This window comes from Canis lupus, chromosome 29, assembly GCF_003254725.2.
Source record: "Canis lupus dingo isolate Sandy chromosome 29, ASM325472v2, whole genome shotgun sequence".
Lineage (NCBI taxonomy): Eukaryota > Metazoa > Chordata > Mammalia > Carnivora > Canidae > Canis > Canis lupus.
Window position 1 is genome coordinate 35,758,898 of NC_064271.1, and position 18,062 is coordinate 35,776,959.

Genomic DNA, 18,062 nt, shown 5'->3' on the forward strand with positions numbered 1-18,062 from the left:
CTTACAGCTTTTTCAGTAGATTCCTTAGGATTTTCTATATTCTTGATAGTTGTGAAAAAAGACATTTTGTGCATCTTCTTTTCTAATTTGTATTTCCTTTTTTCACCTCATTTTATCAGCTGGGACCCCCAGTTCAGTGTTGAATAGCAGTGGTGAAAGCAAATGCTTCCTCTTGATGGCAAGAGGAAAGCTCTCAGATAGTTTATCATTAATTATTAGTTTACCTGTAGTTTTTCCTAAATGCTCTTTATGGTTGAGGAAATTTGCTTCTGTATCTAGTTTGCTGACAGTTTTTTTTTTTTAAATCATGAATAGGTATTAAATTTGTCAAATCTTTTTTCTCTATTTGTTGAGATGCCCATTTTAAAAAGCCCATTAATATTATGAATTCCATTGGTTAATTTTTGACTTTTTAAACCAACAGTGCATTCCAAATCGAAATCCTGCATGGTTGTGATAAATTATCCTATTTGTATATTGCTAGATGTGTTTTGCTAATATTTTCTTAAGGCTCACTTTTTCAGCTTCCAGCTATTAACATTGATTTGAATTTCTTAGAGCCATTGTAGTGCTTGTTCAGGTTAGGGATCAGCCAGGGGAATTTATATGCAGATGTTGCTTCCTCTTTTCTACCTGCACTGGCAGTCCTTAGCTCTGTTTTTTTTGTGAACAGATGATACATTGGCTACAGCCCTGTCTTTTGAAATTGATATCATGTTTAACCTACATCCAAAAAATGTCTTTTGTGCCACTGTCAAAAACATATTAGATGAGTGTTCAACACAGCATGATAAATGTCCTATTTGGCTGTTTATCAGAATCTTAAATCACTTGACATTCAAGTGAAAATATTGGCCACATATCCATGATTGTCTTTGAAAAACATATTTGTTTAGATTCAAACTAAAACAGATTTTTCTTAAATTTTATTATAGGATAGACTACCCAGATATGATACTTGACTTTCTACTAGCTTTGGTAACTGAGTCATGTGGATTACTTTCCACCAAAAAGACAGAATTCCTTCCACATAAGAGCATATGAGAATTCTGTAGTCATTACTGCAACTTCTATAATTATTAAATAAAGATAGATGAACCAACAGGTGTTAGAATACTGCACAAAGCAAAACATTATTTATAAAGAAATATTTTAATTTTAACCAAATTTTCTTCCTCTTTCTTTCTCCCACCCTCCCTCCCTCCTGTTTCCTCCTTCCTTTTTTCCTTTCATCTTTCCTTCTTTTTTTTTTTTAAACACCATTTATTGAGTGCTTATTCTGTATCAGGTTTTGTTCTAAATGCTAAACATTTATTAATTCATTCAATACTTGCAGTGACTCTGTAAGGTATGAAAATTATTTTATTCCCTTATAGTAACAGGTGGCTCGGGTTAGGTTTTTTTATAATATAGGAGGTAGATATTTTAAATTTTCTTTTTTTTGTGTGTGTATGTCTTTTTTTTTTTAATTGGAGTTCAATTTGCCAACATATAGCATAACACCCAGTGCTCATACCATCAAGTGCCCCCCCCAGTGCCCATCACCCAGTCACCCCCACTCCCAATATTTTAAATTTTCACTTCGACAGATAAGAAACTATGGTTTGTTAAGTACCTAATAAGCATTAACTCTCTTTGTTAAGACTGATAGTTGACATATTTTTTTTTTTGAGAGAGAGAGAGAGAGAAGTGAGAGAGAGAATCTTAAGCAGGCTCCATCTCACAACCCTGAGATCATGACCTGAGCAGAAACCAAACATCAGATTGAATTCAACTGACCCACCCAGGTTTCCCTATAATTGACATAATATTTTTAAAGTGGTCTAGTGAAAAAAAAAGAAGGAACGGTAGTTCAGTTTAAGTCATGGTCACCTAGTTTACATGTGATACTTGGACACTTAGGGAGTCATGATGTTTTTACCTTTACTCAGCTTTCCCATGTATAAAACAGATTATATAATTGATTACTTACCCAAGATTTAGTAATGGAACAAACTGATAGATACAAAAGCTTCATGAAAAATATAAATTGCTTTACCATTGTGCTTGTCCTTCTTCATTCATGTGAATAAACACATGGTAGCTTAGACAATTTAAAGAATTTGATGGAGATAATTTTCAGACCTTCAGAGTATCTAAGAGTCAGCGAGAGTCAGCAGCAGTCCCAGACAGCTTGAACCATATGAAGCCTGTGTACGGGAAAGGGAGGGAGTGACTGGTCACTGTTTAGGCAGATTAATCATGTAAAATGAGGGGAAAGAGGACAGTAACTAAGAAATGTCTCCAAAGGAAATTGTCAGTGGATGAGTGTCATTGGAAGTATCCCTAAGGTAATCTTATCAGCAGCTTCGTGTAGAGGAAGAGTAAATTGAACCAATTCACTGACTAAAGAAAGAATTAAAAAAGAGAGCATCCTTTTGGTCGGTTGATATAAAGAAATAGTTGAAAGCTTGAACTAGGTAAAATACTTTATACTTTTCATATGCTGTTTTAATAAATTATCAGAAAATCCAAGGTTTTTAATGATCTTGCTTCGCTACCTCGTGTGTGAACTTGTAAACACAAAAATCAATTTTAAAATATTCTTATTTCCAGTCCATTGATATTGTACTTGACCAGTTTCTTTTCCCTCATTCTCCATCATCAGTGCCCTTGGCTGTCCAATCTCACCTCCCTCTATAATCACCCCTTGTTGGGCTGTTCTTTTTTTTTTTTTTTTAAGATTTTATTTATTCATGAGACAGAGAGAGAGAGAGACAGAGAGAGAGAGAGAGGAGAGAGAGAGAGAGAGAAGCAGAGACACAGGCAGAGGGAGAAGCAGGCTCCATGCAGGGAGCCCGACGTGGGACTCAATCCATGTCTCCAGGATCAGGCCCTGGGCTGAAGGCAGATGCTCAACCGCTGAGCCACCCGGGCATCCCATGGGCTGTTCTTTTACACGTATTCTGACTAGAACCATTTATCTCTAAGCCATACAGAACCTTCATGCCCAACTCTAGTTCCACAACTCAATGAAAGATGCCTGTTCAGAGGCTATGATGGACACATTAGTATTTGAAAATATGCATGCTCCAGGTTGTTATTTTTCCATGTTGTAAGTCCGCTTTTCCCATCCTTCAAGATTGGAAATGCTTTCCCCTCACGGGAGACATTACTTCTATCCCACGTGCAAACCCTATAACCATGTCTCCATTCCTCTCTCTGCGAGTTCCTCACTCATTCCTAAGCACAGAGGTAATGCACTATTTATGACATGAAACATTCCTGAGACCCAAAAAAACAAGAGGAGTGGAGGGCACATTTAACACTTACACTTCTGTCAGTTATGTCTGTCATCTTCACTACTAGAAGAAAAGAAGACGACCACTCATTTTGACAAAATTGAGTAGTATGGAAGTAGTGCTCCTTGTTTCACGAGCAAGGAATAGTAGACCAAGAGTAGAATGTGGCTTTCCCATCTTTCAGTAGTATGAGTGCAAGTTAAATACAGTGTAGATTTTAAAGTATATTAGGACAATATGGGTGCATTTCTGTCAGTTGTACCCAGGCCTTCCTTAGAATAGTGGGCACATTTAAAGAATGTTTAAAAATACATTTCTAGTTATCAGTTGGAATTTATTAAGGTAGCATTCGTATCCTTTTTATTTTAATTTTTTTCATATCCTTTTTAAAATCACTTTTTGCTAGAGTTATCTTGCTAGGTTGTTGGAACATTTAAACCTCATTTGTTAAAATTTGTTGTAGCACCATATGTACCTTACTTTGGTGTATTATGAAGATAATATAAATGTAAGGCAATTTGGAAAATTTGAAAGGAATCTTTTTCTTTTAAACTATGTAATTGGAAATTTGTTGGAGAGGCAGTTTTACATACTGGTTAAGAGTGTAGGTCTTAGAATCACACTGCCTATTCTCATCCTGGTTATACCACTTAATATTCATGTGAACTTGGACAGTTTACTTCTCTGTGCCTCAGTGTCTTCTTCTGTAAATCAGAGATAATAGTAGAACCTCCTCCCGAAGATTGCTATGATGGTTAAGTGAACAAGTACCTGTAAAGTGTTAAGAACAGTGTCTGGCCCAGACTAGTGCTCAGTAAGTGTTAGCTTTTAAAGAAAATGTTGGGTGACTCCAAGATAAATGTATTTTTACTCCCTCTTTTATAAGGGGACCATAAAGTGTCTGAACTTGAGACCAGGACCTATAATTAAAATAGACTAGAAAAATCAGAGCCCTAATACCACTTATTGTAATTAAACTTGCAAGTTTTAATCTGTATGAAGGATGTGTCTATATTAAATGTTCAACTAAGGGGCAGCCTGAGGTTCAGCGGTTTAGCGCTGCCTTCGACCCAGGGCGTGATCCTGGAGACCCAGGATCGAGTTCCACATTGGGCTCTCTGCATGGAGCCTGCTTCTCCTTCTGCCTGTGTCTCTGAGTCTCTCTCTCTCTCTCTGTCTCTCATGAATAAATAAATAAAATATTTTTAAAAAATAAATAAATGTTCGACTGAAATGTCTTCACTTAGTAAATAATATATTTTTAAGAAGTTATTTTGTTTTTTTAAAACTATATAATCCTTTAACTTTTAGAGCACTGATGATTTTTAGATTTAAATTTAATCTGAGGTTCTATTGAAAAATGGCTAAGAGACAGGGTCCTCTGTGTCCTAATCCAAAAGACAGAGAAACGCAGTATTCTCTTCTTGCCATGATTGGCAATAAGATTAATTGCTGGCAAAAATGGAGTAATTAAAGCAAACAATAGCCCAGTCATATGTTTAGGAAGTATAAGGAGTTCACTGTTCTTATGTGTAATGTATACTGCCTGGGGAGGCAAGAAATGAAGGTAGACGGTGTGGAGTTTACCCTCCGGAGATTAGTAAAGTTTAGTGGAAGGATCTTAAGAAGAGATACATTCTGAGTGGAGATTGAAGCGTGATTAATGACTGAGGGGAGAGCCCAGTGAAGAGAAGTATTAAAGGAAAAAGAAGGCAGAACCAATAAAAGGATGGTCTATTGCCAGGAGCTGTGAATCCGAAACTGGTGGAGGCTCTTAACCCTGGGTACTGATAGAGTTGATAAGTGATGTTGAGAGCCTAGGTCAAATTGCAGCTCCATCTTTCCAATGGCATTTACCCACAATTCGTAACAGTGATAAAACCCTTTCCTTTTCAGAGTGGAGAGAGCAGTCCTGGTACTGAAGAGTTGAGGGTGGATATGTTGAGACAACATGGTGGCTAGGCATTAAGTGATTAATTCATATAATTGTCTAGGTGGTAAATTGGCAAGTTAGAGCTGGAGGGAATTATGAGCCTAAAGAATATGAGAGGAAGAACTAAGAATTTATAATGACGTCTCAAGGAGCACATGTAGTACGAGGGTATGAGAGAACTGGAAGGACAGGATCCAGAGAGGGAGGCACTGTATCAGTATTTTGGCATGATGGCAAAGCTTAGGTTGTGGCTCTTGGGTAGCAGTGAAAGTCGTTGGAGATGGGGAGATCATAGAAATTTGAGATTTCTAATCTTGTCCATCTGGTTGTTGAAATCTATCAAGATGATGACGGAAGTTGGGTTCGAACTGTGGCTACAGATACTTGTGTAGGTTCACGGCCAGGAGTGAAATTTCAGCAAAATTGGCAGACTAATTGGGAAGTCAAACATCAGTTGAAGTTCCAGATAGTAGTAAAAAAACTGGATATTATCAGTTTCAAAATAGTGTTTTTTGCATGAGGATAAAAGAATAATAGGTAGAATCAATAGCAACAATTAATTGAGTAATTCTTGGAATCTAATGACTTTTGCTAAACAATCCCTGTCTTCCTATTTTATGGATGTTAAATCCTCGGCCCAGAGCAGGGAAGTGACTTGGTCAAGGTCACATAGCTGTACAACTACTAAAAAGTAGAATCAATATTGAGGTCCAGATATTTTTATACTGTTCTACCTCTGTTGGTTATTGAACTAAAATTGTTTATTATTTTAGTATGCATAGCTTGGGCTGAAACTAGATTTTAGAACTTTTGAGTCTTGAAATCGGACATAATCTTACATTTTATTATTTTTAATAGACAATGTGATCTTTAAGAAAAATTTTATTTTTACGTGATCTCTATACCCAACATGGGGCTTGAACTTAACAACCAGAGATCAAGAGTCACATGCTTCACCGACTGAGCCAGCCAGGTGCCTCTAGACAACGTAATTTTTAGTGTTTCTTTGTTACTATTTTTTCCCATTTTGAAGTAATGAAGGACAGGCTGTTGCCCCATTTCTCCATTTATCTGACCTGAATAAATAACAGATTCATTTCTGCTTGTCTGCACTGGGATGTTAGAAATTTGTCATTTCCAAACCTCTTCTATAGGAAGTTATGCTAATTTAAAGAATTGGCCTTTTTGCAAAAAGAAAAATATATCAATGACTGACCCTGGGAATCTGAGATTTCTTTATTTTTGAGCTCTTAGCCCCATTGTTCATTTTTTTTCTTAAAGATTTACATTCATTTATTTTAGGGAGAAAGTGAACGCAAGTGGGGGTAGGGGCAAGAGAGGGAGAGAAATCCTCAAGTGGACTCTATGCTGAGCATGGAGCCCAACATGGGGCTTGATCCCAGGACCCCGAGATCATGACCTGCAATGAAATCAAGAGTCTGACACTTAACCAACTGAGCCGCCCAGGTGCCCCACCACTGTTCATTCTTTAAAGTCCAGTTTAAATACCCTGCAGCATTAACCCCTACTAATACTCTGCAGCATGAACCCAGTTGGCATAGTACGGTTTTAAAATTTTACCTCCTTCTTACATTCAGAAAATTAAAGGCAGCACTGTCTCATTCTAAGCAGTGGGTGACCCAGATCTTCTAGGTTGAGAAAAATAAAACCTAAAGGAGAGAAAAGAGGACAGTATCTTCTATTTTCATTATCTGAATTATATAAAATGGCTTAATTCCTCCTCTCCCACCCGTGAATAAACATTTGTTTACTCCAAATCAGAAGTTAGAGCACTTTCTACTGCAGTATTTGCTTTGTATAAGTAATTATCACTTTTTTAAGTAGTTTTTATGATTTTGCTTGCAAGAATGATGCAGTTAGCTTCTGGTGTCAATGTACTGTAATTGTGTACACGATTGTTCTACATCCCTCCTTTTTCATAGAGTGATTTTGGAAGCAAAGTAATTTTCAGAGCTCTGAAAGAGGCAGAGTTTGATCTACCAAAAGAGTTACCATAATGTCTAACATAGCTATTCTTATTTCTCATACCCTCAAAATGGCACTCCTGCCCCCTTTTTCATCTCTGTGTTGGCCGGGATGTGCTGAGTTTTGTTACGACTTTGGAAAACGCAGAGGGGAAGAGAAACTAAATATTTTTGGAGGAGGAATAATGTATCTGAATATTCTTTGAATTATTTTTATTGTCTTTCAACCTTGTAGCTCTTTAAGTTCCTTAAAGTATGTACTGTTTGATAAAACATGTAAGTATAGCTTCGTCCTTTTGCAAATATTAAACTTGCAGTATTTTCTAGTGTAGTGGCTAAATAAGAACTAGAAAACCACTGATTTCTTAGCAGCTAAAGATTATTATTTTAAACTTTGACTCATTCAGTCATTTTATTGAGAACCTATTATATCCTAAGCACTGTTGATTACTGTATGTTTGATGTCACTTTTTAATGTGGCTTTATACCGTCAGTTATTTTCAAAAGCAATTTGGAAAACAAAAAAAGGAAATATTTACTGACACATTTACTGTTTCTGACAGCCATTATTTCATCTGAAGATTTAAGTTTCCATTTTTAGTATCACTTTGCTTTCACCTGAATAACTTATTTCAATATTTCTGTAGTGCACGTCTACTGGCATTGAATTCTTGTAGCTTTTGTTTGTCAGAAAATATCACGTTTATTTTTAAAGAGTATTTTTGCTGTATACTGAAAACAGGGTTAACTCTTTTTTTCACTCAGCACCTTAAAGATACTCCCTTTTTCTCTAGCTAACCTTGTTTCTGATGATGTCAGTGAATATCTTCCATACCTGTTCCCTTATTTATGTTGTTTCCTGTTTCCTCTGGTTGCTATTAAGATTTCTCTTTGAGGCGCCTGGCTGGCTCAGTTCATAGACCAGGTGACTCATGATCTCAGGCTTGTAAGTTTGAGCCCCACGTTGGGTGTAGATTCCTTAAAAATAACATGTTGAAAAAAGAAATTTTCTCTTTGTCACTGGTTTTGAGTGACTGATTATGATGTGCCCTGGTGTGGTTTTCTTTGTATTTATCCGACCTGGGATTTGTTTCGCTCCCTGGATCTATAGATTATCGTTTTTGCCAAATACAGAATATTTTCAGTCTTTATTTCTCCAAGTGATTTTTCTGCTCCTTCTTTCTGGGATACCAGTTGTACACATGTTAGTGTGCTAGATACTGTCCTACAACTCACTGAGGCTCTGGTTGTTTTTTTCCCCCTTTCCCAACTATTTTCCTTCCATTGTCATCCATTTTGAATGACAGCTGTTGCTATGTCTTCAAGAGTATGGATCTTTTCTTCTACAACTAAGCCCATTCATTTAATTTTTCATTTTAGATACCGTATTTTTTTGCTTTAGAATTTCTATTTGGTTTTATTTTTATATTTTTCAGTTTTCTTATTACACTCATTTTCCTTGAAATCTTTTAGCATATTTACAATATCATTTTAAAAGTCTTTGCTAATTCTGTCTTTTCTGTCATTTCTAGGCTCTATTAGCTGATTTTTCTCCCAGTTGTGTTTCTGTGTCTTTTTTGTGTAGCAGTTTTCGATTGCATGCTATGAATATTATGTTGTTGAATGTTGTGTGTGTGTGTGTATTAAAATTTTCCTTCGAAGTGTATTGAGTTTTATTTTAGCAAATAGTTAAGGTACTATGGATCAGCTCAATCACTTCAGTGTTCAACTTAACTTTCTTGAGTTAAGTTCAGCTTAACTCAAGAAAGTTAAGCTTTCTTTGGATGCATCTAGAGTAGCCTTTACTTTTGAGCTAATTTAACTCTCCTAAAGACATCACTGAGGCCTTTCTGAATTCTCCACTGCAAGTCCTGGATGTTCAGTGAAGCTGCTTAGAACTCACTTATCTCTCAGCCTATGTGAGCGCTGGGAATTGTTCAGGTTATAGCTCCTTCATGGTTCTTCACCTGGCCTAATGAAATCTCACCCTAAACACGTACAGCTTGATATTTGCCCAAAGACTCAATCTCTGCATACTTCTGTCCTTGGGGGAACTCTCCTCACAAATTCCAACTTCCTCAGTCTCCCCAAACTCTGATCTCTTTCTTCACCTCTGAGAATGCTGTGTTTGGCTTGTATTTCTCCTCCCTATCTCACAGTTTATATAGTGATTTATATCATATATATATATATATATATATAGTGATTTATATCATATATATGATATATATATATATCATATAAGATGTGCATGTTTGTAGAATGCACCATAGTATATTTATAGTGTGTATATGTATACACACTATAAATGTGTGTATGTGTATGTGTATACCTTTAGGCAAAAAGGCGATCTTAGGGCTCATTTCATTTTTCTTCTCTTAGGGATCATCCTTTCCCTGCCTGTTTCCCTGCATGTTTGTAGAATGCACCATAGTATATTTATAGTGTGTATATGTATACACACTATAAATGTGTGTATGTGTATGTGTATACCTTTAGGCAAAAAGGCGATCTTAGGGCTCATTTCATTTTTCTTCTCTTAGGGATCATCCTTTCCCTGCCTACTGTACAGTATCTGGGAATAGTTGTATCATACAATTATATTTCTTACACAGTTTTCTTGATGTTTATAGGAGGAGGGCAAGTCCATTGTGGCTCAAAGTCAAGTCCCTGCTAATATAGTTTTGATTCTAATTTATTCTTATTTAACTGGGTGCTTAGTTAATAGAAATCCCATCCAGCTGATTATGTGGGGGTGATAGGGCCATGCCTCTGAGTTTTGGGTCACCATCTTGACTCACTTGGCATAGAATTTCAAGTCAGCACAGACTGGAACCGTCTTGAATGACAGGAAGATTACTCAAAAGATGTAGCAATTTTATTAGATTACTCTCTCATTAATGTAGGACTACTGAAGCTTTAAAAATGCTACATTTTTGTTATATCTTCTTGAACCAGATCCCATTCCTATAAATCATGTTTTCCTGATGTGAATTGACTTAGCTGTATTGTTAATTACTATATCCTTTTCAAATTTCAGGAGCAGCATTTCTTGCTATCACAACCATCTTTGCAGAGAGTGGGTCAGGTTTTGTAGTACCAAGTGCTTCTGCCAAAGCAGGAGTGGAAGCCATGAACAAGTGAGTACCACTGTGTTAATCCTATCCCTGAAGAGAAATGATGTACTTTGTTTGTTTATGGGGCTAAATTTCTCCTTTCTAGTCTCCATCCAGAGAAAAGTAAAACAAAGTTTAACTTGGATTCACTTGGAAACAGAAGTTCTGTCTCTTGGATGAGTCCTGTCTATATCAGCACTGCCCAATAAACTTTCTGCAGTGATGGAAATCCTTTATAAATCTGCACTATCCAGTAGCCACATACGAAACCCTTGAATTGTGGCTACTGTCACTGAAAAACTAAATTTTATTTAATTTTAATTATTTTAAAATTAAGATTAGATAGCTACATATCTAATGGCTGCCATATTGGATAGCACAGGACAATAACCTTTTTGCTCTCCCATATATCTTTATCAGTGCTGTTTCTGATCTCTGTTACACACACCTTCATCCTTTTATTATACCTGCTGTGCAAGATTAATAGGACTAACATAAACCAGTGACCACTTGCCAGATCTCGTGGCCTTTTCTCAGCAGCATATGATTGTTTTTTGAATCTGTTCCCCATTGGGCTTTTCCACTGCCTTTGTTGTAAAGTATGTTGTCATCATGGCTTACCATAATAATCTTAGAATGTGTTTCTCTGCTACCAGTCTCTTCCCTCTTTATTTTTTATTCTTATTCCCACCAGAATCATCTTTCTAAAAAATATAGGTCTGCTTATGATACTCCCTAGCTAAAACGTTAGATCATTTTTTCATTACTCTTTGGAATAAAAGCCAAAAACTCAATGTGGTATTCTAAAGAAATTTGTCCCTGCCCTTTGTTTATTGATTAATTGGATAAATGTTTAATAGTGTTCCTTTTGTGTGCCTGGCACTGTGCTAGGTTCCAGAGATAGGACAGTGATAGAGGTAGGGTAGTTCTCATCCTTACCTGAGTATATAGACTTATACCATTTTTTTTCTTGTGTTTTAATCTCCATTGAACTGCTCTGTATTTCTTTAAATCTGCCATGCATTTTCATCTCTCTGTGTCTGTGCTATGCTGCTGTTGCTATGATATTTTCCCTACTTTCAAGGCTGTCATCATATCACATCCTCTAGGATGTTTTCTCTCATTTCTTATTCTCTGCTCTGTGCACCCTTCAAACTTTGTCCATTCCAATCTGGCCATCCATTGTTACAGATTCTAAAAGGAAGGTCATGTACCTATATGGTAGGGGGATAGAGAAGGACATGCAAGACTGCTTTCAAACATATTGTTAAAGCTTATGTGACCTCCCCACTAGAATGTGAGTTCTGTGAGGGAGGCACCATACCTTGTTCATCTCAGTATGCTTATTTCTCAGCAGGAAAAATAAGCTCAGTGTTTGCCGCACTTCATCAAGAGAAAGAAGTGTTCTCTTCTTTCATTAGTCGCAAAGTACTTTGTGACATTGAAATCAATAGTACACATTTGTTTGAGATAAGAAGACATATTACTGTACTTAGAGATTGAATCTTAGTGGGAATAGAGGTAATTACCTTTTTTAAGGTCAGATGGGATTGGAAATAAGGAATTAGAACTTGACTATTTTGGCATCATTTGTACAGTATCAATATTTGTCTTGTTTGGGATCTTTGATCTTGTTAGAGGTTTCAATTTCGTGTCCTTTAGGGACTGTGATTCTGTGCTGCTGCTTTTACTGCATAGCCTATATTGCATGGACTAGATACTCAGTAGATGTGTACTTCCTCTCCAGCCTGAGTTCTGTCAGTCCTCTTCTCATACTTTATAGTACACAGTCCTACTGGATACGGTCTCATAGGTCCCCAGATATTACATGTTGTTTGTGCCCTCATCTTTTACTCATACTGGTTTTTCTCCATCCTACACCCTGTTATCTCTCATCCTCTTTTTCCTCCCCCTTGCCTCCCACAATAAACTCCTAATCCTTATTCAAGGGTCAACTCAAATATCATCTCCTCCAGGAAGCCTTCCCTCTCATTCTCAGTAGACTTAGGTACTTCTTCCTGTAAGCAGCCGTGGCACACATCACACAACTCCCAGCAGAGTAACTAGTTTATTATACAACTAAGCTGACCTCCCTTGAGAGAGAAAGATTGCCCTCTTGAGAGCTGAGACTGCCTTCCTTTGCAGATAAATAATACAGGATCTGAACACATAGTAAGTACACAGTAACATCTGCTGATTTAACAACACTCATGGCTCACATATATCGGGTATATTGCGCTTAGCGCCGTAACATGCAGAAGAAGCTAATGAGGTGGATTTCTTATCATGTTACAGTTCTTCAGAATATAAGGTAATTTAATGAGAGCCTGGACTGGAAAAAGTGTATCTGGTTCCCCCTTTGAGCAGAGATAGGATGGTTATCTCTCTAGGCAGGTTTCCTTAATGGCTGCTCAGTTTTTTCACAGGATGCTATAAACTGTGCTCAGCTCATAATTCTGTTAAGACATAAAGTTGCTACTTCCCTAGCAGCTTGGAGGAGGTGCACCACAAGTACATGTCCGGTAGGTATGGTCATGAATTCAGTCAAAAGCACCAGTGAGGAAAGCAGTTTTTATGTATGATTTGCCTAAAAGAGACGCAGTCCATCCATTCTCTAAAATGCACCCATGGATTACGACGAATTAATGGACTCTACTTGGAGCACTTGCCCTTATCCTATGGAATGAGTTTTGCTGAATAGGCCTTTAAAGTGATTTTGTCAGACCATGTTAATTGATTCCTTATAATTTCATAAGGTTTATGTCTTTGTATCTATTGCCCAATACAGTATTGTGTTACTGTATTACACAGTTTTCTTTTCTTTTTTTTTTTAATTTTTATTTATTTATGATAGTCAGAGAGAGAGAGGCAGAGACACAGGCAGAGGGAGAAGCAGGCTCCATGCACCGGGAGCCCGAAGTGGGATTCGATCTTGGATCTCCAGGATCACGCCCTGGGCCAAAGGCAGGCGCCAAACCACTGCGCCACCCAGGGATCCCTACACAGTTTTCATCTTAGAAGTCTTTTTGTGGGGCGCCTGGGGGGCTCAGTTCAGCATCTGCCTTCAGCTCAGGTCATGATCTCAGAGTCCTGGGATCCAGCCCTGTGTCCTGCTCCCTGCTCAGTGGGGAGCCTGCTTCTCCCTCTCGTTCTGCAGCTCCCCCTGCTTGTGGTCTCCCACTCTCTTTCTCAAATAAATAAATAAAATCTTAAAAAAAAAAAAAAAAAGAACCCTCAAGAAAAAAAAAAAAAAGTCTTCTTGAAAGAAATATTTTTCTGACTTTTTTTTTTTTTTAATCAGGAACAATTGTGCTTTTCCTGAGAAATTAGCTTGCCTTTTCCTTATAGGTACTGCCAAGTGTGTAACTGCTTAGGCTTACCTTTTTTGCACGATGTCTTGGAAAGATGGATGTAATTTTGTGACCCACCTATTGTGATTATATAGAATGCCATAAAACATGCAGGCATTCGCTCCATTCTTGGCTCCTTTATCTTTCTTTATCTGTTTTTCTCTTCCTTTCTCCTTTCCTGCTTCCCTTTTTCTGTCCCTCTCTGTTTCCTTTACACGATTTTATCTTCCTCATTTGCATTATATGTATTTTTTTAAAGTTCTTGCCTTAAGTTGGTTTTTAAAACCAGATTCAGTATATATACACAGAAATGTGCATATGAATATAAATTCCTACAACCAGTTTAGATAATAAAAGTTAGACCTGTCTATCAAGTGGGCTTTTAAAATCGATTGCTTCAAGTTTCCATGTTTGCTGTTATTGTTGTATTTTGCTTCATGGCATTTAGTAAGATTTTGTTAGATTCCTATTTCCCTTCGAGTGCAGTTCAGCAATTGTATTAAAGCCTCGTTAAACATGGATGTGTTTAATATTTTATATCTATGTAATCCATCTCTTATTTAAAAGCACTCATGATGTTGCAAACATTGTAATCCAATGTACTATATATAAGTGAAGCTACATCGGACTTTGTACATGTTGGACTGAACTCCAGAAAATATGGGGGAGGAGCATGCATGCGTCTCTCACTTCTTTATGATACTTACTCTAATAATATATTTTGATATTGGACTTCGTTCTGAAATGTAAGTGGTAGGTAGTAGAGCATTGTGATTAAGGACTCTAAGATGTAAATAGTCGATATTACAGCTTAGTGATTAAAGGCACACACTAGAATAGAGCTGGACCACTTGAGGTCAATTCACTAGTTATATGACTCAAAGCAAGTGATTTAACCTCTCTGTGCCTCAGTTTTCTTGCTTGTAACATGGGAAATAATAATAATAATAATACTTACCGGTTGGGATTGTTTATGATATGTAGTAAGCATCCCGTGCTGGGTTGGTAGTATTTTTAACATGTAGTATGATATTTTAGAATCTTTGACGCTTATTTTAATTTTTAGGTCTCTTGCAGCTGAATGGGGTAAATACGGAATGCGATTTAACGTGATTCAACCAGGGCCTATAAAAACAAAAGTAAGTTTTAATTTGCCTATTATCTCGTAAATGATTAAGGAAGGAAATACTGATAGAAATATTCTGATTGGTGTGTGCAGGACTTGTACAGAGATGCCTGAGTTTGGGGCTTTAGGGGTAGGGAAGAGGGTTTTGCCATTATCCAATATAAATAAAGAGGTGGGCAGGAATACAACAGCTATGTAATTTCTTGGTAAGACCTATTTCAGCATCTTAGTCTTCTGGGATCTTTTGTGCCATCCATTTTGGTATTTTGTCTGATTTGCTTTGGTGATCTGTTATTAACCTATATTTCTTAATCTTCACCAATTTTGTGGATTCTTACTTTGACTGACATCTTTTTTTTTAGTTCATGGAAATTTTTATTTTGAAAAGTGTTCTAGAAAGTTATCATACAGGCTTGGTCTTGCTATAGGTAGCATTTTCTTTGACTCACGTCTGTTCCTTTCACTTTCAAACACTCTATTATGCATGTCATTTAACTCCCATGTCTCTCTGATGACAAGTCTTTCTGATGGCATGCATTTCTCCTATAATCAATAATCCTTACAGATACTCATTGCAACTCATAATGATCACTAACGTTACAGTCAGAAGGCCCCCAGGCTCTGTGTTCTCTCAGCCCCAGACAGCTTCACTATCACTTTTTGTTTTCACATAAAGCAAGAATTTACAATCCCAACTGACATGTAGCTCTGGAGGCCTAGGTGACATATGATAACTTGTTTCGGTTGTATAAATAGGTTCAAAAATAATGATAAGGAGCATTTAGATTGTAGGTAGTTCTGGATATTAAATATCAATATGGACATGGCTGTATTAGTTTATTTAGCAGTTTAAAAGTAGAAAATGGAAAGAACTACATGAGTGAGTGAAACTTGATTATCTTGTTTGACCACAATAATAAAAAATCTAATTTAATTAATGGAAAAATAACTGAAAAGCAAACATTAAAACACGTGATTCAGGGCAGCACTGTGCTGAGCACTGTCTGAAGAGAACCCTAGAGTCACAGAAGCTCTTCTTTAGGACCTCAATCTCTCGGAAAGATCACCTGCATTTTTTTTATTTATTTATTTATTTATTTATTTATTTATTTATTTATTTATTTATTTATTTATTTATCGTATATTTATTGAGAGACTATTGTGTGCTAAGGTACCGAGAAAGATACAAAAACATGTGTGAGAGAGTACTTGCCATCAAGGGGCTTATAGTGTAGCAGTAGAGGTATAAGTTGTACACGAATAAGAAGCAGGTAGCTTTAAAGAGATGAAAAGAAAATTGAAGTGTAAAAACTGCATAGCAAACCCGATAGAGCCAGGATTGGGACCTGTTGCTACCCTTTGTCTCTGCTGATTCATACCTGCCCAGGGAGGGCTGGAGGGCATATGAGGAGCCTCCTGAGAGCTTGCTCTGTCTCATACCTGTTTTAGTGAAGAAAACCGTCACCTAGACTTCCAGGCACTGGCACAGAGAAATCCAGTCCTTTTTCTTTCTTTCTTTCTTTCTTTCTTTTTTTTTTTTCCTGTAATCAGTGCACGTGCGTAACTTCATCTTGGTCTGCACCTTCACATCATTAACAGAAGCCAGACATTGTTTGGCAAATTTAGTTACAGGTTTTTTGTTTTTTCTCTAGGATCCACTTGAATTTAATTTTCTTACACAAATGTTTTCTTCCTTTCCAATTATTTTGGGAAGAAAGGAGAAGAAAAGGAATTTCCTTTTAAAGGTTCCCTACTTGAGTCACTTTTCCATGATTATTATTATTATTTTTTAAGATTTTATTTATTTATTCATGAGAGACCCAGAGAGAGAAGCAGAGGCACAGGCAGAGGGAGAAGCAGGCTCCATGGAGGGAGCCCGATGTGGGACTCGATCTCCAGACCCCAGGATCACGCCCTGGTCCGAAGGCAAGTGCTCAACCACTGAGCCACCCGGGCGTCTGACTTTTCCGTGATTATTAAATCCAACAATGTTAGCACCACTATGTGCACCCCACAGAGCTCGTAAGGACTTCAGAATACTTTCATATGTATTTTCTCCTTTGATGCTTACAACAGTTTTGTGAGGTAGCTAAAGACAGGTATCCTCATTTTATAGATGAAGTTGTAAAAAGGGGAAAAGGTGATATTTTCTGGTGACTTTTTAGGTCAGTATTAGATGAAATGACCTGTTCTGAGCTCAAATGAATATGGAAGAATTTGGCAAAACTCTCTGTTGTTCTCAAGGCCTGAGGTATAAATGAGCGGCCACAGTAATATTCCATTTTATGCAGACTTGTTTCTTGAATTTTTTAAATGCAACCTATTTTCTTAATTTCCAAGGGTGCCTTTAGCCGTCTTGACCCAACTGGAACATTTGAGAAAGATATGATCGACCGAATTCCGTGCGGTCGGCTGGGAACTGTGGAAGAACTTGCGAACCTTGCCGCTTTCCTTTGTAGTGATTATGCTTCTTGGATCAATGGGGCAGTACGTACTGTTTCCTCTGGACTTCCTGGGGAGGTGGATCTGGGGTCGGAAGGCATATTGTGGAACCAGTCCTGGCAATACTGAGTGTAAATATGACTTAAAATACTTACTTAGCTGGAAACAGCAGAAAAATATTAATATAGATTATTTAGCCTGTGGAATTTATCCAATGATGAATTAATTTTATTAAATGCAAATTAGCAGACTTGCCTTTAAGATGATCTTAAATATTGGGTAGAATTTGAAATTGTGGTGTTGAGGGAAAGAGGATTCTAAATGAATGAATCCAATTAGGTTTAATCATCACTTTTGTCTTCAAAATTTGGGCTTTGATTGAATGTGCCAAGGAGATGTTCCATCCAATTAAGATGGGAAAATGCCCAATGGCTCAGAAGCTTTTTAAAAAGAGTTAGTGTCAAAAAAAAAAAAAAAAAAAGGGTGTCAGAGGTTTTGCTATTTTTTTTTCCAGGTCATTAGATTTGACGGTGGAGAGGAAGTATTTATTTCAGGGGAATTCAACAGTCTGAGGAAGGTAATGCCATTTTGTGACTCTAATATTAGCAGCTAAGATACCAAGATTTTTAAAACATCCAAGAACCACATAAAATTGCCTTTTTCTATTTGTGTTAGGTCACCAAGGAGGAGTGGGACATAATAGAAGGACTCATCAGGAAGACAAAAGGCTCCTGAGATGACTCTGGCCTTCATCTTGGTTATGATGGAAATGATACAATCTATGATCTTTTGAATTATTTTCAAGTCTAATAAATTGTTAAATAACAAA

The 18,062-nt window shown here is 37.0% G+C and overlaps 1 protein-coding gene across 2 annotated transcripts in view; it reads left to right on the plus strand.

Annotated features, from left to right (window-relative positions):
• Positions 1 to 18,062, plus strand: part of DECR1 (2,4-dienoyl-CoA reductase 1) — a 43,767-nt gene extending 25,705 nt beyond the window's left edge. For both annotated transcript variants that reach the window (XM_025433565.3, XM_025433566.3), the window contains 5 exons: positions 10,240 to 10,339; positions 14,732 to 14,804; positions 17,132 to 17,278; positions 17,748 to 17,810; positions 17,909 to 18,062. In XM_025433565.3, coding sequence (XP_025289350.1) covers positions 10,240 to 10,339; positions 14,732 to 14,804; positions 17,132 to 17,278; positions 17,748 to 17,810; positions 17,909 to 17,968 — 443 coding nt within the window. In that variant the 3' untranslated portion in view covers positions 17,969 to 18,062. The remainder of the gene's footprint in view (positions 1 to 10,239; positions 10,340 to 14,731; positions 14,805 to 17,131; positions 17,279 to 17,747; positions 17,811 to 17,908) is intronic.